The following is a 26,174-nucleotide window of genomic DNA, read 5'->3' as shown; positions in this document are numbered from 1 at the left end:
TTCTTCCGCTTTCCGGTATTCATAGAGCTTGATTTCTGCATATGTTCGGATAATTTAATATTGTAATTGTATCTCCAATTACTAAATATGCCTATTTGCTGGTGGAGACTTTACATTGCTTGGAATACCATTTTGTAATGGTGCATGCGATCCATTTAGTTTCATGACAACATACGGGTTCTTTCAAGATGGCTGCGCACACGAACAGGGCCGCGTCGCAGCTTCTGTCAGTTGCTGCTAGGAAAATCATTGGTAACTTTGACCTGTGCTTTCTGACAGTGTTATTGTTGATGACGATCAGAATCCAGAGCATGACCAAGTGAAAGACAATCGTGTTTCGCGTGCCTCATTTCAGTTTGTAGATTGTTGGAATGTACATAGTTTTCGCGCATGTTTCTTTGACAGACAGGTCGTTTTTTGGTAACCTAGATATATTATGCCAGTATGAAACGGGTGGCAAGACTTCAACCGGTCGCAACGTAATGCGCTAATTGGCTCTGGTCTTGCTTCTTCGATCCTTAGTGTTAGTTGTGTCGGGGTTTGGGTAGGTTACCCCAACTCAGTCATTATCCTCTGGATCACCTTTACCATGTTTACTACCGTAAGGGTTACGTACTCCTTTCCAATCAAATATCCCTTCACCATCATTAGGGTTAGTTGTTAGTTAGGGTATGGGTTATCTGGCGCCATCAACAAATGAATCTAATGGAATTTGAGTAAACAATCGGGGATGATTACCTTCTAAATGAGCACTAACTTGTATCCAAACAACTAAAGACATATATCATAGTTGCCATTTGATACGTGTAGTGTACACTGATAACTTCTGTGTTCATGCGATATAACCATTTGAAAACAAATGAGCAAGGTTTCATCAAATTAAATACAAATTGTTATGGGTTGCTTCTTTGTTGACCATCAAAACATGCTTTCACCATCTTAGCTGACTTGTCAGATAAGTGTAAATATTTGTTTCAGGAACACCTTGTGTCGTCAGTGCAGTCCCTGTCAGGCGTATGGCACAGAGAGCAGCTATCAGTAATAAACCAGGACGTACAGTTGGGAAACGGCTGGGATGGAAGAGACAAGATGGGGCTTTCGTACATGCAGGAGAACAGCTAGTCAAACAGAAGGCTATGAGGTTTTACCCAGGAGAAAATGTATGTCAGCATGATAATGCATGAAATCAAATGGAAAACTTTATACATTGATCGTTTCAAATGAAATTCATGTTAGCCATAGGATCAACTACTCAGTAACCATGGTAACATCACAAAACTGAAAATAAATGTTTATATCCTAAATGTAGAAAGGAAGTGACAGTGAGTTGTATTCCAAAGAACGCAGCATTAAAAAAGAATAATTATCACCAAGAATATTATGTCATACGATGCTTTTTTTTCAGGTTGAATTTAAACGAGGTAACAGCCTCTATGCAATGACAGATGGAAATGTGATGGTTACAGCAGAGCAGTTATCTCCCTTCCCAGACAGTCCAATGTATGCCCCTGTACAAGAAGGGGCTGTGATATACAAAAAGTTCTTCCATGTTGTTCCAACACCACTACGTGGGAAGTTCAGACTTGTGTCAGAGACATAGACAACGATTTATTCAAGATGTGTGTTGAGTGACAGTGTTTAGCGAATATGAACATGCAGAGAAAATTATGTGTCGGTTTTATATGGTAATAAAGTAACATATAAGGAACAGCAACAGTGTCTTGTAATCAGTCCTTTTAAAACCAGGATGGTCCCTTCGTACTGTGCATACAATGGCTTGGCCATGCATTCCAAGGGGAGATTACTTTGATCGTACTTTTGAAGTTAAGCCAACTAGTGTGTAGAATTTTATAGAGGGGGCAGGGGGAAGAAATAAACGGCCACAAAAATTACATTATTGCACTTTTCTTTTTCAGTAGGGCTGTCAGTCCCCCTAGTGGTAAAAGGGGGCACGGGTGGCCCAGTTGTCTAAGGCACCGCGATTCGCTGTGCAGAGTTGCATCCCCTGGACACGCCAGAAACCTATGATTGTGGTTAGAATCCCGGTTCACCTCGATTATGTTTCTAGGTTTGTCAGCACCATACCTGTGCTCGTGGGTTTCACCGATGTGGTAAACGTCTGAGACCTGCATCACTTCGGGCTTTCCTCCCACATTAAGCTGACACGCCGTGATATAACTGGAATAATGTTAAAAGCGGTGTTAAACCCAACTCACTCACTCACTCACTCACCTAGTGGTAAAAGCCTTTACTTGTCACACGGAAGGCCTGGGTTTGATTCCCCACAGTAAGACCCCTAACACACCCTTTATTAGTGGCAGTTTTGGTTTTTGCTTTGCTTGTTCAACAATTTTCCAGTTATATGACGGCAGTCTATAAGTAATTAGTCTGGACCAAACAGTCCAGTGATTGACATCATGAGCACCCATCTCTGAAATTGGGAAACGTTTACATGCACTAACCAAGTCCACGAGCAAGACAAGCTTTGGTTGCTGAAGACCAATTTTTAACCCAGAATCTTCACAGGTCATTACTCACAGCCATAATTACTCCGATGCTTTTTAATATTTCAGCAAAATGTACATCTAAAACCTCACATCACTTCACACATAATTAATTGAATCAATACTGATATTAACTGGTTAAATTTATTTTCAACTGTACAAAAAGGAAGTACATGTAAGCATGGGAAATATATGACTCAAAATATTATGTAAAGTGATATGTTTTTTTAATGTTTTTTTTTATCAATCAAACTGGGGGCACGGGTGGCCCAGTCGTCTAAGGCGCTGCGATTTGCGGTGCAGAGTTGCGTCCCTTGGGCACGCCAGAAACCTATGATTGTGGGTTCGAATCCCGGTTCGCCTCGATTATGTTTCTAGGTTTGTCAGCACCATACCTGTGCTCGTGGGTTTCACCGAAGTGGTAAACGTCTGAGATCTGCATCACTTCGGGCTTTCCTCCCACATTAAGCTGACACGCCGTGATATAACTGGAATACTGTTAAAAGCGGCGTTAAACCTAACTCACTCACTCACTATCAATCAAGCTATATCATTTTGTATATTTGTTTTTCGTTTGCACATTTCTTTTCATTGCATCACATTAACAAAACTTACTTACTTCAAGAAAACAATTGCTGTCAATGACAAGCTCCAAGATATTTTTGTGTGGAAATATAGTGGATAAACAGCTTCACCTAATATGCATGAGATGCAAACAATATTATTTTTCTACCAAGGATCAGCCGCATCGCTGTGATCCATCGTTGCAAATTTACAGTGTACAAAAAGCACAAAGATGCACAAGTGTTCATGCGATAAGATTCAACTATTGCACTGATACTGCTGAGTGGCTGTAGTCTGTGTATTCTGATGGTGTTGGTGGACAGACTGATGTACACGGCCATCTCTGTATTCACCTCCTGTCCAGGGAGGAGTTAGTTCTGGAAACAAGACATTGTACTATAGAACATATACCAAGATACATACAATGGTCAAAGAAGAATTGCAGCTATGTAACAGCGGTCTGTCTGGACCAGACAATCCTGTGATTGACATCATAAGCATCGATCCACGCAACTGGGATACGATGACATGCATTAACCAAATCAGTGTGCCTGACCACCCGATCCTTTTAGTCACCTTTTACGACAAGCGTTGTCGCCTTTTACTGCAAGCATGGGTTGCTGCTCAATATGTATGTTACCTGATCATTACATACCTGTACCTGTACATATTCAACCTATGGTCAAGATTCAGATGTGTGGTAGTTTGTGGAGAGGCTTAGCATATTTCCTTCATGTCCTAGATTTTACAATGGCATGGCCATCAATATATTGAAAATTGAAGATGTTCAAATTTGTATTGATACCACCATCATAACCCGAAAAAGCTATTTGGGTGTCGTCGTTCAAAACAACGTCAGCGCTACGACTGTCGTAAGTCTATGTTAAGGTATGGGAGTTACGATCTCCTTATCGCTAAGATGGCTCTGTACAAAGGCACCCTGGTCACAAGGACATGAATGATAGAAACATTACCAAAGGGCTCAGTAAAGGAGAACAATACTCAACCACAAGAATGACACTTCAAGGGGTATCCACGCAGTAGCAAAATAACATTTGATTTTCATACGAGCATGACATACGATACGATTACTGGTTGAATACCAACACCTAGATAATATTCAGCACAGATAGAATATGCTATTTGCTCAAAACTGTTTATTGTTTGTTCAAATCCTAGACTGGCTTCCTTGTGATGTTTGTCCTGATGACACTATCGCTATGTTGGTTCGATAAATAGTTTGATAAGCTAAAATCTATGCTTGCGGATTTTGGGTCGGAATTGCTATGCTTGTGATACAGGGCAACTTAATGCACTGGTGATCATGCTTGGTGACTTGGTGGATTGCGCGTCATCATACCCAGGTGGCGTAGAGCGTTACTCATATAATCACTCAACCTGTGAAGATCAGGATTTGAAAAGGTCTTCACTAACCCATGCTTGCATTAAAAGTCGACTATGCATGTCGTAAGTGGCGACTAATGGGATCGAGTGGTCAGACTCGCTGACTTGGTTGATGCATGTCATCGATGATCGTATCCCAATTACATAGATTGATGCTCATGATGTCAATCACTGGTTTGTCTGGTCCAGATTCGATTATGGACAGGCCACCATCCTACTAGTGCAGGGTTAAACCAACACCACTTTCCACGCTTTGGGCTCTCCTGTTTCCTTGCAAAAGCTGACAGGGGAACACTTATCACAAACTGCATTGATGGCAACTCTATAGTGAACAACCACTCCTTCCCAAAGAAGACCCACCTGCATGTCTTTAGAAGTCCCCGATGAGTTCTTGGGCCCTTTTGCTGAATGTGACAATGGGTGGAGGAGCTCCACGGGCGTAGGATGACCTCCTGATGACAACAGGGTCCATGATGGTGTCAAAGTTTCGGCCCTTGTGAGGTCCGCGCTCAAAGTGAAGGAACTCCCCATAGGGGTATCCTGGGACTGCCCCTCTGGCTCTGGCTGACCTGATGACCCTTGGACGGGGCTGATCCGTCCCCTGAAGGCCGATGGTTCCGACAGCTTGGTCCATTTGGGATAGAACCTACAACAAAATTACATAGTTCAACAATTAAGTCATTCAATAAGATCTCGGGTAGAATAGATCCTCAGCAACACATGCTTGCCTAACAGGCGACTGTGCTTGTGGTAAGAGGCGACTAACGGGTTTGGGTAGTCAGGTTCGCCGACATGGTTGATGCATGTCATCGTATGTCAATTGCGTGAATCGATGCTCATGAAAACATTCACTGGATAGTCTGGTCCAGACTCGATTATTTACTGACCGCCGTCATATAGCTGGAATATTGAGTGCGGCGTCAAACAACAAACAAACAAACACACACAATCATGGTGTCGGGACGCGAAAATCAGAACTAGGTAAAAACCGATCCAGCGAATACAAATTGGTAAACACGTGGATTCAGCACCATGAAAGATAAAGCTAATCAAAATATGAACCATTTTTTAAAAAAGAAGAAGAAGTATAAACCATACACTAATGCAACCCGGACACTATTATGAATACTACTAGAAAGAACATGAATTGGGTGTTCCTTAACTTCTTTTGAGTAGTATATGTTAATTTTAGATTGAATCTCGTTATCATTAGTATTCAGTTACACCCCAATTTCACTCAACCCTGTAAACCCCTGAAAGGTTTTTGTTTGCAATCAATGTAATAATTCTCTCTGACTATTATATAAGTTGGGTTGTTCCGTTTGAATTAAAATGTTGTATTAGTAGTTCATACAGAAAATAACAGAAAATAAGTTACATGTATTGAAACAATATTTCATTCTGAAACAACCCGCAAGCAAAGGTTAATACCATAAAATTATATTAAATGCGGACTATAACTTAAGATGATTTTCGACCTATCCCGGTATGCATGCATGCTACCATATGTAAGATATTTACCCCTACTTCAGCTGCAAGTCGATCACGGCGTCGGGCTTCTCTCTGCTGCTTTGAAATCCGAGCTATCCTCTCGCCGAGTGTCTCGATCTGTGTAGGGAGGCAGGTGTAACATAATTATTGGGATGCACATAGAAACAGTTATCCTCCTGGATTCAATGCATCCCATTGTTAATACAATATCCTATCACGAAATTCAATGTATGTGAACCTACCAGGATTTCACCCCTGCGTGTGGAGGGTAGAGGGGTGATTGAGGCAAGTCTCTTATATCTCTCGTCCAGGGTCTCCCATGCTGACCCATGGCGGTAAAGCTTTGCCCCAGAGGCTGACAACATTGTCTCCGTCATTGCTGATATGCCGCTGGTTGTCTGGAAAACACGAGTTTGAATCTCCCGCACTTCTCAACTCGTGATCTCTGGGCGTCTCCACGAATGTCGCGTGACGTCACAGAATGGACCTCAAATCGAGGCACTCGTCTTGAAACGAGGCGCCATACATTTGAGCTCATGGCATCTTGATTGTCAATGGAAAAAAATCATTAACTTCAAAAGTTATATTTGAAGTTTTGAAGCGACTGCGTTTGACAAAGTAATAAATGATGTGGCGCGACTGATAGTTAATTAATATTATATTCTGATGTTTAATGAACATATCCGTAGATATATTCACTTCACTTCACAACAAAAGCAGTTTTAACATAATTGCATATTAGGCCCATCAATGATGGAGTATTTTTGTTCTTACAGCACTGGCATAAAACAAGTATTTTGCTGCATTCATATCAATAACAGGGTCTTGCTATGACAGTAGTGTATTAAACTTCTGAATATTTGGAAAGATGTAGAATTTAAATTCTATGTAACTTTGCCTAATATGGCTAGATCTATAAGCTGGACAAATTAACAAAAAGTGATATTCATTTTCGATATGGTTAAAGTTACACACTTTACATCTTCTAAATTCACGAGGAATATTATAATGTCGTCCACGTTCAATGTTTAATTTGTGAGAACTAAGCTGAAAACGAGTCAGTGTGGTCCTGAATTTATTATCAGTAATACTACTCAAATAGGTCTCACATACAATAGATGTTTTAAACTGTGCATAATAAGCCATTGTGGGGGCTTTCAGATGAATTACTATGCCAAACCTGAAAAAAAGTTGTCTTCTAACCGTTGTCGTAACATATTTTAAAATACGGTTTTATTACCATATGTTTGAAAGTACCTGACATCACCAAATCCTAATAAAAACTTAATAGTTTAAGTTTCGTTTGTTCATCGTACAACCGCAACATATTGTAACATTTTGGGGTAAACGAGATTCCTGCATATTGAAAAGAGACAGCCAATATTTGACACATTTCAAAACAGCAAGCGACTGAATAGAATATCGACCACACTCGTCCCATTATTTGAAGTTGATAACTTTCCATTTAAAAGACGATTACGGGCATACACTTGAACTTATTCTAATGGTTCTATGTCACTGAAACGCCAAATGTCAGCCCCGTATAAAAGTATTGGTGTTATCTTTGCATCAAATCATTTGGAGAAAAAGTGAGGCGAGTATGGTTTCAAGGAACGTATACTAATTAACAGGACCATGAACACCATTCTTGCCTGAATTGCAATATTACTTAAAGCTTTCGACCACAGTAATCTGTTGCTAAAATACAAGCCAAGATAACTGTATCCAGTAACTACTTCAACCGCATGTCCATCATAATACCATTTTTCATAATGTGATAAACCTTCCCCATTTTTAAAATAAACTATTTTTCGTTTAAAGTAGATTCACTGACATTTCCCATTTACAACAGTAATCGTGCGCGATATTCAGCTCCATTTGTAAGTTGTTGTCAACTGCCAAACACAATAGGGTCATCCGCAGATAGATGTAGAAAAATATGAATAAATTCCGGATGTAACTGAACATCAAAACGACATTTTTGTTCCATTTCTGTAACCAATTCGTTTGATAAAAAACTGAAACAAAAATGGACTAAGCACACACCCTTGCCTCACACCCATGAAGCAATCAAATATACCAGATACTCTGTGGTTTGAACGAACTCAAGCCTTTACATTACTGTAGATGGATTGTAACATTTAACCCATTTTAGCACTCAAACCATGTTTGTACGATAGCTTCCATAGAAGATGACGCTGAACTGAGGCGAATCAATAAATGCTGCATAAAATTTACCTCCTTTACGTGAAAGATAACGCTGAATGACAAATTTAAAACAAAACAGTTATCAATAGTTGAATAACCTTTTCGGAACCCGGACTGACAGATATTTTGTCAAGTGTTGCAGCCCAATACACTAGTCTTCTGTTTACAATAGATGTAAAAACTTTACTGAGGATACTCAGGAGGCTTATGGCTCTATAGTTATCTGGATTATGCAATATGATAATTATCACATTAGCCCATCATTCAGGAAACACTCCGTTTTGATAAATGCTGTTAAATATGATTTCTATATAAGTGAGTGAGTGAGTATGGTTTTACGCCGCTTTTAGCAATATTCCAGCAATATCACGGCGGGGGACACCAGAAATGGGCTTCACACATTGTACCCATGTCGGGAATCGAACCCGGGTCTTCGGCGTGACGAGCGAACGCTTTAACCACTAAGCAACCCGACCGCCCCGATGTCTATATAAGGTGACGAATATTTTAGATGTTTACTAAGAATACCGTCAAGACCAGCTGATTTATTATTTTTCAGGGCACCGATGCTTTCAAAAAGTTCGGATCTGGTGATTGGGGAATCAGTAGATATATCAATATGATTATATCTAGTAACATTAAAAAGGAAAAGATAAAATTATGGAGGCTTCATTTGTCACCTCTTGAGAGACATGGCTCCTCTTCTCAGGAAATTGGCCTTGTTCTTGACGTTTTGAGTGATTTTATGACGTTTCAAACGGTCAGTTTCACACGAGCTAAAAAAAAGGAACGAGAGATGGGTTAAACGCTGCTTTGAAACGTAGTCGAGTTATATCACGGCGTGTCAGCTTGATGTGGGAGGAAAGCCCGAGGTCATGCAGGTCTCAGGCGTTTACCTCTTTGGTGAAACCCACGAGCGCGGGTATGGCGCTGACAAACCTAGAAACATAATCGGAGCAAATCAGGATTCGAACCCACGATCAAAGGCTTCTGGCGCGCTCAATGGTTGTAGTATTAGGAAACGCACCTCTAATAATATAATTACACATCAAACCGTCTATATACAATTATGTACTGTTTGTTTGTAATGTATTGATGTAATAAAGGTTGTCTTGGGCAATTGCACATCTCGCCGTATGGTCTTGTTATTCTTCGATTCTTTGCGTTGAAGGATGCATGCAGTCAAGTGTTGCACGGGTTTTGTTGTTTATGCGTCTTCATTTCATTGGATGTTATTCTAGGCAGCGTGAGTACATGCTCAAAGTAAACTGATTATTTCCTTTATCCTTCGCTGGAGTAGGATAGTGAGTGAGTGAGTTGGGTTTAACGCCGCTTTTAACATTTAACTTTTTATATCGCGGTGTGTCAGCGTAATGTGTGAGGAAAGCCCGAAGTGATGCAGGTCTCAGACGTTTACCCACGAGCACGGGTATGGTGCTGACAAACCTTGAAACATAATCGGGGCGAACATGGATTCGAACCCACAATCATAGGTTTCTAGCGTGCCCAAGGGACGCAACTCTGCACAGCGAATCGCGGCGCCTCAGACGACTGGGCCATCCGTGCTCCCTTGGAATAAGGGGTGGGGATTGTTTTGACAAGGAAATTGATTGTTTTAAAGGCTAACCAATTTATATATTTGTTGTTGTTGGATGATATCATCTCATACACTGATGGAGTCATTGAGTGAGCTAGGCTTAATGCCGCGAGCTACGTTGATTCAGGTCTCAGACGTTTACCACTAGGTCTTCGGTCAAACCAACGAGCACGGGTATGGTGATGACAAACCTGGAATCATAATCGGGGCGAACTGGGATTCGAACCCACAATCATAGGTTTCTGGCGTGCCCGAGGAACGCAATTCGCTTTGCAGAGAAACCATCTTCCCGAGGCAAGGAAGTTAACTGACTTTTAAAGTCCACTTTCCACTTTTACAGTCAGTTAACTCCCTTGCATCGGGAAGATGGCCAGAAACCTAGGATCGTGTGTTCGAGTCCCAGTTCGCCCCGGTTATGTTTCTAAGTGCCTTAGACGAATAAAAAAGAAAGAAATATTAATTGGCTGTGGCCTAAAGGGAAGCCTGTCCTGACTGTCCAGAGTCAGGCTAGAGAACCACCCGTGTACAAAGCAGAATTCAAGTTGTGCCAGATTTGTTTTCTGTATTCTTTTCAGGTTTACGGATTTTTGGCTAAAAAATTCAGGTCGGTGGATCGAAAAATATATACTTACCTCCAAAAGAAACGCGAACCAAAGACACATTTAGAAAAGTATGTAAGTTTAGAAGAAATGTTTACAATGTGTAAAGTATTAGTATTTGTGTCAATAAAGTGTTACTTCAGCGGGTCTTTATTCTTATCACGATATACTGCACGTGATTTCCAAACTTTACACGCTAATCCTTAATTCGCGAGACAAATGGTGCATCTCAGAGTCATGTATCTATGACATCACATGTGATGCGTTCATGAGCCGTTGGTTCATGCAACATATCAGTTTGTTCGTTTGTGCATCGAACCAATGTAATATATCCTTAATATGAGTAATTATTCATATATTAACCAACATGAATGGTATTCGTGTTTCTTTTGGCAGTGATATATACATGAAAATTCCAATTTAATTTATACGGAGATTTGTCATAATTTTTAATTTAAGGTTTTAATTAATAGCAGGTGATATTTATATTGATTGCGAGAATATATGAGCTTTAACTTAGTTTTGCCTTACCTGTCTGTAGTGTGGCATTGTACCCTAACAACAACGGACTCGCCAACTCGTGTCATGCAGCCACTGGTCATTATTGATAATAACTGTATAACTTTCCAAAGTTTAGTAAATTGATGCCCTTTGCTGGGTCGAAGCTACCATTGTAGCAGAAAAGCAATTGCTTACACCTTTAAAAAAAGCACAATTTGTTTTTTTTATAAATAAGTAAACCTCAATTTACCATCCATGCAGTAAATTATTAATTCAAACTGTACACAGTCGAACATGATATTTATTGTCTAAATATTATTCGTTATAATGATTGGTCGACTGGCGTTAAAATATGAAAAAATAAATAACAATCACATACTACGAATGAACATGTAAAAACACAGAAAAGAAATATTATCGATTCGTTTTAATGTTCAAATTTCATTTGTCATCACAGTTGTTTCTTTAATAAAAATCGAATATGTGTTAGTAAAACACGTGTATATATTACTTTAAAAAAATATAAGAAATAAATTACCAATATGTTTTACCAATAAAATCTAACAAAAACAATATAGGAAATAGCGTTTAAGTGCACCTAAGTTTAAAAAGAATTCTGGTGGTTGTTGTTGGTGGTGTGTGTGCGTGTCGGGATTGGGGGACAAAGACCGCTAGCTTGGACGCTTCGTGCTCTCGTAGATTTGGTTTTGCTTACACTTAAAATTAGCCTAGTTGCGTCCCTTAAACATTAAGAAGATTTTGATTCCGGCTGCATGACTTATGTTTGTTGTTGTGTAAAACCGCATTCTAACTAATAATAATCATGGCGGTCTGTAAATTATCTAGTCTGAGTCAGAGTTTCCAGTGATTGGCATCATGAGCATTTTCTATGCAATTGGGATACGATGACATGCATCAACCAAGTCAGCGAGCCTGACCACCCGATCCCGTCAGTTGCCTCTTACCACGAGAATAGTCGCATCTTATGGCAAGCATGGGTTGCTGAAGATTAATTTTCAAGACAGGTAATCAGCAGAAACTCTATGGAGAATGGATGCTGTATCATAAACTTTTCGAAGATGAGGAGCAGCTTTCATATTTTAGTTTTATGCTTAAGACTTTAATGTTTGAAACCATATACTTTCCTGCACTGCAATATGACATATAAGCTTTAATAGTTTATGCATACTTGATATATGCACTATGTTTGTATTACTAGAGTGAATGTGTGAGTGAGAAGTGCGTTATTTTCCGTAAAACAAATCTAAGATGTACTGATAAGTTGTGCTATATATGTTATGGGCTTTCTGCTACCGTGGACGGAAGCCCATTTTGTAACAGGTACTTATTTTGTATAAACAATTAGGGAATAAATTAAAGATAATTTCAAACCCAAATATTCTACATAGTATAACTTTCACAAGCATACACTATGTTAAAATCGATATTTCACGAAGAGAAATGATCTTTATATTATTCATAGTTTGCTTCTGCCATACAGTGTAATGTTAAAATAGTTATTTTCTGTTTTATTCAAATATAAAAAAATATGTTAAATGTATGAAAAGAAACTTTATCAATTAAAAAAATATCAGAAATGGCATGTAAATTAGTATTTATTACTATGTGAAGCGCTCGAATAAGGAAGGCATTTAATCTACATGTGACATAATTTCAGTGAGGAATAAGTCAGTTAACAGAGCGGTCGACTTGATGTCTATAATATATGTAAACATAAATAGATACATGTGTAAATGACGTAAATGCAGGTATGAATTAATTTCAACTGACAGTCACTATGTCAAAACTTGACTTGTACAACGATTTATGAAACGGATAATAGTGGTCACAGTCCATGGCCCACCTATCAATCAAACGGAGCTTCCAATGATAGCCTCGTTTTCGGAGCACGCCAGGTAAACGGGAAATGGGCCTATAGTAGCTACTACACCACGTAGTGACATCGCTGTGGCCAGTCTAGAGGCGTTTTGTGCATTGACAGGCCGTGAATGTTTGGGTCAGCGTTCATTTTCAAGATAGTTTCCGATTTGGATAAACAAGCTTCAGGATGGGTTGATTTTAATTCAAGGATCGTCCCCTAGCTTCGACTGAAAGTTGGCAGACGACAGAAGTTCACCTGTGGACCGGCGTGCACTTCGGAGTACGATATGTGAAATGTTTGTCAGAGCTGAGTTTACTGTTACTCAATATGTAAAAACGACTTACTATGGGCTTGTGTTTTAGTTTGGATCAGGAAGAACTGAAAGCTCGCGCGAGGAGCGAAGCAATTGACAGGACTCTTCAGCTTTGGGCGAAAGAAGAGGAGAATGTTATTAAGATTCTTTTACTTGGTAAGTTTTAGCTCTGTATATAGTCGCATAGTTTGACACAAATTAGTCAGTAAGAATGTTAACTGTTCTTTTAAGTTACATATTAACCCTTATGTTTCATGACGCTGAAAACACGCGGATATAGCTGTTTAATAACTAGTTGATAACGAGTTATCCAAATATGAAGAAATACTTTGTATAACAGCGTACATAAATTCACATCATTTACGTTTTAAATTCAGTTCACGGTATCATGGGTATGACTGTATGAATATGTTTGATTATATAATTGTAAGTAGGTTTATCAAGTATATGATATGAGATGCTGGGGTACTTGAGGTGTAAAGATCCGATTACACGTTAATTGACAGAGTACGTGTTAGGTGCATATCTGAGCAGGGCATAGCCCTGGGGCAATAATCCTGTTGACTTGGTGACATACCGTTATTTTGACAGTGTATTAACTTATTAACAGGGCTAAACGTAAGCACTCGGGTATAGTGGTAAAAGTCAATCAGCTATGTACACACCTTTTGACAAGAAGACAATCAATAGGTGCTAGATACAATCAACAGGTTATTGACAACTTGAGAAAACATGTCCTGATGAAATTAGCACACCTTGTATTGTATGTATTTCAATGGAGACATCAGTCTGGGTCTTTTGTTTAAAACCAGCTGTTGTGGTGGTATTATACACATAGAACAGCACCCTAGCTCGAAGCATGTTGTCTGTATTTAGGGCTTGCTTGTGAAACAAATGTTGATTTTCTGGATTTGTATTTGGGACTTTACTTTATTTTGATATTGAGTGTCACAGATTGACTGATTCAATATTGGTAATTGAAAGTGTTTGTTATCATGATGTTCTTGGGATCAAAATTGTGAAAAATGTGTATGGGATTGAAATATCTTAGCGATTATGATTTCATATTTGAGCTACATTCACAGTCATTTAATGCAGTTTGGTTATTTTTATCTTTTTATGCTATTTGGAAATGAGGAACATCTCAAGGAATAAAAACAATCCTGTTTGAAATGGCGGATGAAAAAAACAATGTATGAATGTGGAAAGGTGTTAAGGATTAATGTTTTTGTTGTGAGCTTACACAAAAATGTTTGTGAACCTGTTATAGATCAAACACTCTGCACTCAGAGTTATTTCTGGAAGCAATCTGGAGGAGAGAGCCTGCACTCAAACACATGTCATTGGTCAGGCATTTAAGCTGTTTTGAACATGTCTGTTATTTTATTTATATGTCACAAAAAAAGTGAGTTTGTTGGTCTGTTTTCAAATTATTTGAACAATTACTTCATTCATGGATGTCATTGAGAACAATACAGTTCAGGCAATAGTTAGAATGTTTGTATGAAATGTTTGGCTATGTATAACCAGCAGTATTGTTTTTAAATAAATGACATTATTTTCATGCTGTGAGAATAGTGGCTTGAATGATGTTATGTCATTAGGCAAGTAGAACCAATATCAGTAATGGGTAAATGTTCCTAGCATTATGATGTGAGAAAGAGAATAACAATGTATTGAATACAGTTGCCATCTGTTTAAATATGAAGAAATATATATATGCATGTGCTAGCTATATGTGTATTTACTTCCTGTATCAGCTTCTGTCTTTCTGTCTGACTTCCTGATTAATTTTAGAATTATATTTTACTTAATAGATCCCTGATCAACTTTTTTGAATTTTGTTAATTTTCAACTTCCTCCATGTTAACATGTGGACATAGAAATTTGGTATGATAAACCAGTGTTATCACAAGAAAGACAAACTAACGTCATCACTAGAAAATGTGAATACCTGTTTTTGCTTTCAGTTCAATCATAATCAGTTTGCTTGATATGATTTGTTTAGATATGAAAGTCATATCTTGTGATAAAGATGTCAGCATTTCTCCTGGATCTTTGTGTTGGTTATCATGGCTAGCATGCAACCCTCATTTATGAGGGGTTAATATGAAATGTACACCCTGTGTGCAAATTCTTCTTGTAAGATGATTAATGTAGAGACAGTTGCAAGTTATAACAAGGTTAGAATTTCTCTTGCTTACATCAATATGTGGTGTTAAAAGGAATCTTTTGGTTCATGAATATCATATATTTCTAAAAAAATAAATTATAATGTTTATGTAAAATTATGTTTGTTTTACAAGAGCTTGTATTTGGTTAAAGATTTATGTTTAACTTTATGCCATAGGTAAAGGTATTAGTATTATTAAAATCATGTTCCATATTGTATGATATCAGTAAATATACAATGCAATTTTTTTGTGCCAGGTTTTGTCATCGGTGTATGTGTGGAAAAAAGGAAATCCTTTGTTCTATGCCATGTTTGGAATGTGGAAATGCTTGAATGGAAAAAAAGTTATCTCCTTGATAATGTTAAGTTGTGGTATGATAGCTAGTTGTCATGCAGGCGGATGAATAATAGATGCTGTATTTGAGCAGGTTAGGGCATGTACAGCTGTTGATAGGCTGAAGTACTTCATACACATTATTGTAACTTGTGGATCTTTGTCATTTTAGAATCCCTTTTGTATATCAGGAATAGGGATTGGCAGAGAAATCTCCAAATATGATTTAGCTCAGGTATGCATTGGGTAAAGACTGATTTTCTTAATCAATGTAGTATTTAAGAGTTTAATGTGACTGAACAATAACTGAAAAACTTCAGCTTGCACTTTGTAAAGGCAGTAGGATTCTCATTTCTTACACTACGTTAAGTACCAGTAAAGTAAAAGGAAAAAGAGAAAGCTTACAGTTTTCTGTCAGATGTAGTACCTTCTTGAAACTTCAGACAAATCTTGTTATCCTATAGGTGAACCTTGTTTTCCTATAGACAAACCTTCAACACAGTTATACTACAGACATAGCTTGTTATCCTTCAGATATACCTTGTTATCCCACAGACATACCTTGTTATCCTTCAGAAATACCTTGTTATCCTTCAGACATAACCTTGTTATCCTTCAGACATACCTTGTTATCCTACAGACATACCGTGTTATCCTTCAGACATACATTGTTATCCTTCAGACATACCTTGTTACCTTCAGACATACCTTGTTATCCTACAGACATAGTGTTATCCTTTAGGCAAACCTTACTTGCATCGTGATTACCTCTCAGATATACCTTGTTAGCCCTTAATAGTACCTTGTTAACCCTTGAGATAAACCTTGGTAACCCTTCAGATGAACTTTGTCAGCCTTTTACACGGACGTAGTAACTCTTGAGATATACCTAGTCAGCCCTTCAGACCTGAGATGTACCTTGGTAATAGTGTATGTTACTCCCCATATCAACATGCTGCCCCATGTTAAAGAGGTGCTGACCTCTAACACCCTGTCTTTATGACAGGACACTGGATGACCCTGGATGATGACTAGGAAGTAGGTGGGGCCCTCCCATTCAGGGATGCCCCCCCTATGAGTGGCACGGGGATATCCCAGGGAGGGGGTCCTTACAGTGAAGGAAACATATACACAGAGAAGGGACATCATTTTATTGTGTGACACATAAACAGTACTTACATATGTAGATTCATGCTTGCTGAATAGTTGAAGTATGTGTAAAGGTCACTTTGGAATAATAGGATTGGTTGAGAAGTGGTGATGAATTATTAGAGTATCATTTGGAGAATTACAAAGTATCAAGTCTTTGAAAGGCATATAGAAGTGATACATCCTTAATTACAAAGTAGATACTTAGGACAGGAAATGGAGTGTTGGGGGGATTTCACAGGGACTAAAAATCAGGATAGCAAATGATAGATTTAGAGAACTTACATTTTACTATATTTTGACTTTCATTTTAATCCTTCTGAAACAAATTAGCATGATACGAGAGAATGAAGTTATATGTGTATGGTTTGGTAAATCATTTGTACCATGTTGTGTTGATATGTCAGAGTTTAAAAGATTCAATGGAAATCTTGAGTACTTTTCAAATTCATTCAGTGCATGTTTACCCACACAACAGTATGCTTTCAAATTGCTTTGATCCTGGTCAGATCCAGGTGCGTTTCACTACCAAAGGGTGTGCCCCAGTTTGAATGAAAGTAAGGAAGATTGTTCATTCACGTTGAAAATAAAGCATATGTGGAACGTGTACTGGTAATAACTAGTTGAATCAAGGTCCTCCATTCTTCCCCTATGTCAAGAACATGGTCACTGAACCAGAAAGTTTTCTTTGACAGAAATCAGATAAATGGGGACAAGCTTATCTCTGTAACTCTGAAGTCATCTTCAGTTATAGATGTATGAGTAGAACAAACTACCCCTTCAGGATAAGAGGTATATGTATACATTTGTCATCAGTAGCCATGTTGTTAACCCCTCCACTGCTGGATTTAGGGTGCAGTGATTCTCATATAACCATGTGCCAATAGCATGGCCTGTTTCATTGACACGAGTCATCACTGACTCTAAAACTATAATGATCATAATGATGGTAGGGACTGATTGAACTTATCTTTTCTTATTATGATAGGTGGATTGAACAAGGTTAACCTGACACAGGTAGATTGGCTGGTGATGTATGTTTTTGTTTGTTTGTTTGTTGTTTAACGCCACACTCAGCAATATTCCAGCTATATGACGGCGGTATGTAAATAATCGAGTCTGGACCAGACAATCCAGTGATTGCCAGCATGAGCATCGATCCACGCAATTGGGATCGATGACATGTATGAACAAAGTCAGCGAGCCTGACCACCCGATCCCGTTAGTCGCCTTTTACGACAAGCATAGTCGCCTTTTACGGCAAGTATGGGTTGCTGAAGACCTATTCTACCCCGGAATCTTCACGGGTTGGTGATGTATGTACCCCATTGTGACAATGTAACAATAAGGGTACAACACTGGGCTGTCTATGTATCCCTAGGGCTCAGTGAGTGAGTGAGTGAGTGAGTTGGGTTTAAATACCGCTTTTAACAGTATTCCACTTATATCGTGGTGTGTCAGATTAATGTGGGAGGAAAGCTCAAAGTGATGCAGGTCTCAGACGTACCACTTCGGTGAAACCCACGAGCACGGGTATGGTGCTGACAAACCTAGAAACGTAATCGGGGCGAACCGGGATTTGAACCGACAATCATAGGTTTCTGGCGCGCCCAAGGGACGCAACTCTGTACCCCTGTAGCCCACAGTGAGAGGGTTAAACTCATCAGGGTGTCTGCTGACCCAGGTAGCATGGTGGTCATGTATGTACCTCTGTAGCCCACTGTGAGAGGGTTAACTCATCAGGGTGTCTGCTGACCCAGGTAGCATGGTGGTCATGTATGTACCTCTGTAGCCCACAGTGAGAGGGTTAACTCATCAGGGTGTCTGCTGACCCAGGTAGCATGGTGGTCATGTATGTACCTCTGTAGCCCACTGTGAGAGGGTTAACTCATCAGGGTGTCTGCTGACCCAGGTAGCGTGGTGGTCATGTATGTACCCCTGTAGCCCACTGTGAGAGGGTTAACTCATCAGGGTGTCTGCTGACCCAGGTAGCATGGTGGTCATGTATGTACCTCTGTAGCCCACTGTGAGAGGGTTAACTCATCAGGGTGTCTGCTGACCCAGGTAGCATGGTGGTCATGTATGTACCTCTGTAGCCCACTGTGAGAGGGTTAACACATCAGGGTGGCTGTTGAACACAGGTAATAACTGGTACAATAGTGGGTCATGTAGCCCATTGTTAAAGGGTTAACTGTAAGGGTGGCTGCTGACACAGGTAGCAACCCAGATACAATAGTGGGTAGTGTATGTGCAGCGTGCAGGTAGATGAGTCACACATTCTTGTGTCTGTAATCTTACAACACAGACAAAACATGTCGACGGGTGTCACAGAGATATATATACATATGTGGACCAGCCTGATATAAACCTGGCAGCTACCATCCCACGGGTTGGACATGGTCTCCTCAAATGAAAATAGAAACAGTCCACTACTCCATAGTTATATGTATTAACATGACTGGGTGCACATTGTGTGCATCCGTGTCCCTGTACAGTAAACTGCGGTTATAACGAACTCAAAGGGACTACTAATTTTAGTTCGTTATAACTGTAGTTCGTCATAAGCATATATACAGCATAACTACAGCAAATAGTCAGGACAAAAGAGTAAGTTCGTTTTATCCATCAGTTCGTTCTAAGCGTGTTCGTTTTAACCATTGTCTACTGTACTTTGGTCCTGAATCTTTACAGCTGTTCTCGAAGAAGACACCGTTACTGCTGTCACAGCTAAAGATACGCTTTGTCACATTACAATTCCTAATTTGTTAGTGTGGTCGCTGTACAATAGACCACACAATACATGAACCTTTGACACTTTGTTGTAATGGAAAGAAGCCATACTTCATCATCATGACAAGAAGCTTAGTCAAGACATAAATGCCATAGACTGGAGTGGTTAGCAGTGGTTGAAAGCCCTTATTGTACCATCAGACCAATAGTATTTCACAAATACTTGTCATACTGTAAAACCTTTTATACCCGGTACATATCAATTGGTCAGTTTACAGTACGGCATACATATTAAAGTAAATACTGCAACACTTAGTTCAAATGTTACAGCCAAAATATACATGTATATGTAAGAGGGAGTATTATCCTACCCTATTGTGTATCCCAGGGATGAAATTCTTTAGTGTCAGGATAATTCCCCCAAGTGAATTTGAACCCATACCAGTGTAACACTATGGTAGGATACTATACTCTAGAGTGAAAACATCCCCCGGGATAATATTTAGGTGGGTTATAATCCTTGCTTACATATACAGTCTGTGAATGTAGCCACAACTGTGAAGCCCGGGTGTAGTAAAATGTATTCTGATGGAGTAAGTTCAGCTAACAATGAACAATCTATTGACGCTAAATTCTACTGAAAATGACGATGGAAGCCAGGTTCAGGCTTGTAGAAATGTCTTTGGCTGAGACTGCCCACATAAACATTGTGCATATTTAGCACTAGCATATCCAGATACAGTAAACTATGGTTATAACAAACACGCTTATAATGAACTGATGGATATAACTAATTTATTTTTTGGTCCTGGCCATTTGCTGTATATATGCTTATAACAAACTACGGTTATAACAAACTATTATTGACTGTCCTTTGAGCTCGTTTTAACATAGTTTACACTATGTTTAACTTCCACATAGTTCAACAAAGTATCATAGTCACTGTCTCATGTTTAGTTGCAGACTCTTGAAAAAGCAGGATTCTTTGCTGCTTGATGTTAACAGTTGAGGCTGTTTCATCCTGTTGGACCTGAATCCGTGGCCCTGCCTGCACTGGTCAGTGTTTGGTATGACAACATGGTGGCAATATTGAAACTGTCAATGTGATTAGGGGTCGGGGACAAAGGTCATGTGTTTGTTGTTTGAGTGGTAGCAGCTGGTGTGTTTTAGGTGTGTATGAAGTCCTGTGGAGTGAGTGTACACACTTTCCCTGTTTAAAGTGGCTTTTTGTCCTTTCAGGGCTGAGGAAAATTATTTGCCTCCAGTTTGTTTTCACTCCTTATGTAGTAATAACTCCTCACAATATTAGAACAAGCAGATCTAACAGAAGAACACTGAGTGAAAATAAACTAATGTTTAGTTTAAGATATGAAGTTTGCTTTTGTAATATTGTTATCCTAAAACATGTTATATTATTTAAAGTTTGCTGAGAGCTACAGCTGTCTTGTGTTGCATGTTCACAGGTTAAAAAATATGTTACCAAATATCAGTGCCTTTAGAACATTAAATATGACTTGCTTTTAAAAACTCCCCTAACTCTTAATTGGTAGCAAAATTTATTGTAGGACCTGAAAGGTAAGGCATTGTGTTAAGATTGACATTTGTCTCAAAGCAGGAGGTGAAAGGTGCCCTGATGATCTTAAAGCACCCACTTTAGCCACACAAACAATCTGTATCCTGGGTTTGAATCCAATATTCCCCCTGATTATTATCACTGGTTTGTTGCCCTAAAAGTGGACACAAAAATGAAATATGTTTGGCATCAGTCACTTTGAACATGTTGGGTTTCCTCACTCTGTAAACTGTTTGTTCATTTTTTGTATAATGCGGCACTCAGCAATATATTCTAACTATATGACAGCGGTCTGTAAATAATTGAGTCTGGACCAGACAATCTAATGATTGACATCTTGAGCATCGACCTACGCAACTGGGATGCGATGACATGCATCAACCTAGTCAGCGAGCCTGACCACCCGATCCCATTAGTCGCCTTTTTCGACATGCATGGGTTGCTGCTCATTAAACTTACATGCCTATATGTATGTAAGTAAAATACTATCCTATTAATAAATGAGCTAACCTTATTAAAAAAAAAGACAATGTTGCCAACTCATAAGAAAGGCTGATTGACAATAACATTTGCTACAATGGCTGAATTCTGGAAACAGTTGATAATCAAAAGTGTTGGAATATGATGTTTTTACAAGGTAATTGTGTCTTTATATGAACTCATGATAACAGAGTCTACTTTTTCTCAGCAGGTGAATTGTATCAATGTGATACCTGATAAGTTTCCATTGAAGATAACTTGTTACTTTGTCAAATTATATTAGTTACTCTGATCAAATAAAACCTAATGTCATTGGATCATTATGGCCAAAATGAATACATATGCTTAAACAGAAGTAACAGAAAGTTTCCTGTTTAATGCTGCACTCAGCAATGTTCTAGGTAAATGACAGCAGTCGGTAAATATTCCTGTTTTGACCAGAAAAAAACAGTGATTGATATTATGTGCAACATTGTGATAAGATGACATGCAATCAAACAAGTCATGTGTCTGATCACCCAATCAATTTAGTCACCTCTTTTTTTGTTTTTCTTTGTTTAACACCGCACTCAGCAGTATTCCAATTATATGACAGCAGTCTGTAAATAATCAAATCTGGACTAGACAATCCAGTGATCGACACCATGAGCATTAATCCATCTTGAGATAGATGACATGCGTCAACCAAGTCAGCGAACCTGATCACCCAATCCCGTTAGTCGCCTCTTACGACAAGCATAGTCGTTTTTTACGGCAAGCATGGGTTGCTGAAGACCTATTCTTCACGGGCTGGTCACTTCTTAGTTTGTCAGAAAACATACCCTGCTTGTCGGTTGGTAAGTGTCTTGAGACCTGCATCACTTCGGGCTCTCCTCCCACAGTAAGGTGTCATGCCATGTTATAACTGGAATACTGTTCGACCCAACTCACTCATTAGTCGCTTCTTATGACAAGCCTATTAGTTTCATAGAAAGTAATCATGACCGTTCACATCCAGGTCTCTTATAATTAAGAATTGACCTTCGCTTTGTGTGAGTTCATGGAGTATGAATCTTCATAGAGTGAGGGCCAAACTGTATGAAAGTCGGAGCTTGATCAACTGGCCGATCATTGAAAGGTGATTAAAGATGCGTCAAACAGACACTAAGATAAATTCATAGATTGCTGGAGATGGTCACTAGACAGCCTAGACACGGATCGAGTCGATAATACGATAGTTTGGATGTGCATTTCTTCATTTGTTCATTAGGATGGGGCGTAGCGAGGAAATTCGTGAACAATCATGCAGTCTCAGTGTTTACTAAAACACGGTCTCATGAAAAACGTATGAACATCAAATTATGTCGTTCAAACACTTATGAACATCAATTTTGCAGTCATGTGACCGACCTCTCGTCCAATGGAAAAGCTGTATATCGTGTAAATGTCAAATTAAAAAATTATATGTATTTTACCATGATTAATTCATGATGAGAAACATATTGCAGTTGTTGAGTTGCTGATGTAAGCTATCCACTGGAGTAATGAAAGGAAGGACAACAGGATTCTCTTCATTCTGAATGAGACAGAAAGTTTATGTCAGTCTTTGGGGAAATGTTACTTTGTAGCAGCAAGCCTCGTCACATGGATAGGTGCAAGGATGAGCACACTTGAACTTGGGACGGAAGCTGGTTTGTTGACCTTGCTGGGTGTTTGCTGTGGGGGTTGGGGGGATTCCGGGGATTTTTTAGCAGATTTCCTTGATGTTTCGAACAATGCTCGCGGACATGATAGCGTGAAATATTTGCTTTTAGCAGGAATTCGGATTGAAGCAAAATTCTGCATTTTTGTAATAAATATTTGAACTGGTTCCTCAGTAAAGAAGTCACTGAAGTAAAATTATGATGATAGGCAATAACTTGCTTGATAAGTGATAACGGTGTTAGAACCTACACAGCAACGTCGCTCCTAGTTGTGATACTGAAGCTGTTCATCCATAAATCTAATCCTTACTTTGTACTCCAACTACTAAATGCCTCTCAAAGAAGATACTAAACAACTGTTGAAGATCAGATTTGGGCTGGGATTTATTTTCTATATGGTCAATGTCTCTTGTATTCTGAGCATGTTAAGAGGTAAGGTAAGATAAGATGGGGTTTAATGTTGCATTCAAGATTATTGCACTGTACATTGCATGGCGATGTGTTAGTGAGAGTGAGTGAGTGAGTGAGTTTGTAACGCTTGTGTGTGAGTTTGTGACATTTGTGTGTGAGTGTGTGTGTGAGTGACTGAGTGAGTTTGTGACGTTTGTGAGTGAGTGAGTGAGTGTGTATGTGCGTGCATAATGTGTGTATGCACTATAGTGCCAGCCCATCACGATGTGGTCTGCATGTCAAGAAGACATTGTTTATCATCACAATAAGTAGTAATCCATGTGAATATACAAGTTCCTAGTTCACATGAATTCTCTCTACCTGTAAGATATTTGAAAGTGCTAGGTTGTTGACAGAGTATTGATACTGCTCCTGACTATGGACAAGAGCTACCTGCTGCTGTGACCTGGTCTGGCCTATAGGAAGCACTGTCTATACCCACATGGAAATCTGGGCATACAATCACCTGCTTATCTACACAAGGCACAGGTAGAGCTGATCGCAATGCTCACCTGTACATCAGGTTGCCAATAACACAGGTTTACAGAGAGATTGCAGACATCCAGAAAATGCTTTGTCCTTTTATTTGTTAAGGGAAAGATGTCAAGCTTCTTTTGTCTGTTGAGTGTAGTATAGATTTCTGAACAACTAGATGTGTAAGTAGGAATATGAAAAAGGCAGAATGCCTGATATTTTCAAAGGAAAGTAATCAGAATTGTTTAGTTGAAATGTTTTTCACTTTTCAAAATCCGGACATTAGACACCCAGCTGAGGAAGTGCATCTGAATATTTGCAGTTTCAGCAACAGGGTTGGATGCAAGTTGACAGGGGTCTGAACCATGCTGAAACTGTGTTGTGTCATGTTACTGAATCAGTGAGATGTATGTACAGATCATATATTATGACATAATGGTTATTACATCTTAACATGTGAGATATAACATTATTACGTGACTTTTATTGCATATAAACATGAGAGATATGTGTTTATTCAATATGTGACTATCCTATATTATGACATTGTATTTATGAAATACTTTCTTATGAATATCCTACAGTCTACCATTACTTTTTTTGCAAATGTGGTAATCATGCTACACAATATTGTTTTTAATACTCCACCTGTGTATAACTGTGAAAAAAGGGGAGAAATGACATTAATTAATTTTGAATGAAATTTTCTTATCAGTGTCATCAAATATAGCATATGAAAGGGCCTCAGTCTACTGAAAGGCCTGTAGAGTTAGATGTATTCAGTACAATGAGTCAATTTGAAAACCTCATGTCCCATCCTTTATATTTTCCTGAACCATGTGTGATAAATACTAATTTATTCTGAAACATTTTTGTATGAGCATGAAGGGTGCAGGTTTGAACACACTACATGGTTGTACTTCAAGGTAGTATGAGTTAATATTGCTGACAAAGTAACTTGCACAAACCTTCTGTTTATTGAAAGTGTTGGCTGTGTTTCTGTGCAGATGGACACCTCAATGAGAATGAGTTGTTGTAATTGCTTGTGAAACACAAACACAAACCTTTTACCTGGCGGCACTTGTGAAGAGTGTCCGAGCTTGCTGAGACCACAGCCTTGATAACTTTACTATGGAACAACAGTATACAATTCTGACCAGTGTCAGTGCGTCAGTGCATCAGTGCGTCAGTGCTAGACCCCAGCCTTGACGACTATTCTTAGTTGATACTGACGTTTAACAGCAGGTATACCATGTATTTACACAGACTTAGTGTCAGGGTGCCCGAGTTGTGGAGACCCCAGCCTTGATTACTTTACTATGGAACCACAGTATACAATTCTGACCAGTGTCAGTGCGTTAGTGCTAGACCCCAGCCTTGACGACTATTCTTAGTTGATACTGACGTTTAACAGCAGGTATACCATGTATTTACACAGACTTAGTGTCAGGGTGCCCGAGTTGTGGAGACCACAGCCTAAATATCTATTCTGACAACTCAGTTTATATGTACATCTAACATAGCAGCTATGCCATGTGTACAATCCAGTGTCAAACCTTGATAACTTGTAACTTTACTGAAAACTTAGTCACTACAGATTTTCCACATTTCAAGACAGCCTCTATACCAGATATTAATTTTACAAACCAGTGTCAAGCTGTCCTAATCTGTTGTGTCCCCAGCTTTGATAACTGTACTATCAGTTACATTCAGGGGGGTAGTCGGGTCAACACAACAGGACTCGGCGAGTGTCAAGCTGTCCTCACTTGCTGAGTCCTCTAACATGTCAACACAACAGGACTCGGCCAGTGTCAAGCTGTCCTCACTTGCTGAGTCCTCTAACATGTCAACACAACAGGACTCTGCCAGTGTCAGGCTGTCCTCACTTACTGAGTCCTCTTACATGTCAACACAACAGGACTAGGATAATGTCAAGCTGTCCTTACTTGCTGAGTCCTCTTACATGTCAACACAACAGGACTCAGGCCAGTGTCAAGCTGTCCTCACTTGCTGAGTCCTCTTACATGTCAACACAACAGGACTCAGACCAGTGTCAAGCTGTCCTC

At 39.1% G+C, this 26,174-nt stretch overlaps 3 protein-coding genes across 3 annotated transcripts in view; 2 read left to right on the top strand and 1 right to left on the bottom strand.

The window, feature by feature from the left end:
• The first annotated feature begins 160 nt into the window (after nucleotides 1–160).
• On the top strand, nucleotides 161–1,706 carry LOC139469340 (large ribosomal subunit protein bL27-like). Its single transcript, XM_071251481.1, has 3 exons — nucleotides 161–252; nucleotides 979–1,160; nucleotides 1,406–1,706. Exons 1-3 carry the CDS (start codon nucleotides 189–191, stop codon nucleotides 1,598–1,600), a joined length of 441 nt encoding a protein of 146 aa, XP_071107582.1. The 5' UTR covers nucleotides 161–188; the 3' UTR covers nucleotides 1,601–1,706.
• A 1,663-nt stretch (nucleotides 1,707–3,369) lies between these two features.
• On the bottom strand, nucleotides 3,370–6,340 carry LOC139468598 (uncharacterized). Its single transcript, XM_071250719.1, has 4 exons — nucleotides 6,206–6,340; nucleotides 6,000–6,080; nucleotides 4,833–5,118; nucleotides 3,370–3,445 (listed from the first exon to the last, which is right to left on the bottom strand). Exons 1-3 carry the CDS (start codon nucleotides 6,338–6,340, stop codon nucleotides 4,843–4,845), a joined length of 492 nt encoding a protein of 163 aa, XP_071106820.1. The 3' UTR covers nucleotides 3,370–3,445; nucleotides 4,833–4,842.
• A 6,488-nt stretch (nucleotides 6,341–12,828) lies between these two features.
• Nucleotides 12,829–26,174, top strand: part of LOC139468306 (guanine nucleotide-binding protein G(o) subunit alpha-like) — a 50,187-nt gene continuing 36,841 nt past the window's right edge. The window contains exon 1 of the mRNA XM_071250187.1: nucleotides 12,829–13,219. Within this exon, the coding sequence (XP_071106288.1) occupies nucleotides 13,096–13,219 (124 nt within the window). The 5' untranslated portion in view covers nucleotides 12,829–13,095. The remainder of the gene's footprint in view (nucleotides 13,220–26,174) is intronic.

The sequence above is a fragment of the Haliotis cracherodii genome, unplaced genomic scaffold (assembly GCF_022045235.1).
Source record: "Haliotis cracherodii isolate W230 unplaced genomic scaffold, xgHalCrac1.p SCAF_2, whole genome shotgun sequence".
Taxonomy (NCBI): domain Eukaryota; kingdom Metazoa; phylum Mollusca; class Gastropoda; order Lepetellida; family Haliotidae; genus Haliotis; species Haliotis cracherodii.
This window is presented reverse-complemented; position numbering and strand designations above follow the sequence as displayed.

What these genes read in the sequence shown, in the direction of transcription:
- LOC139468598 (XM_071250719.1), bottom strand. Translation starts at nt 6,340, where the DNA reads ATGACGGAGACAATGTTGTCAGCCTCTGGGGCAAAGCTTTACCGCCAT. An exon ending in CACGCAGGGGTGAAATCCTG is followed by an intron (nt 6,081 to 6,205) that starts GTAGGTTCACAT and finishes CTCCCTACACAG; the next exon opens with ATCGAGACACTCGGCGAGAG. An exon ending in GTGATCGACTTGCAGCTGAA is followed by an intron (nt 5,119 to 5,999) that starts GTAGGGGTAAAT and finishes ATTTTGTTGTAG; the next exon opens with GTTCTATCCCAAATGGACCA.
- LOC139469340 (XM_071251481.1), top strand. Translation starts at nt 189, where the DNA reads ATGGCTGCGCACACGAACAGGGCCGCGTCGCAGCTTCTGTCAGTTGCT. An exon ending in TGCTGCTAGGAAAATCATTG is followed by an intron (nt 253 to 978) that starts GTAACTTTGACC and finishes TATTTGTTTCAG; the next exon opens with GAACACCTTGTGTCGTCAGT. An exon ending in GGTTTTACCCAGGAGAAAAT is followed by an intron (nt 1,161 to 1,405) that starts GTATGTCAGCAT and finishes CTTTTTTTTCAG; the next exon opens with GTTGAATTTAAACGAGGTAA.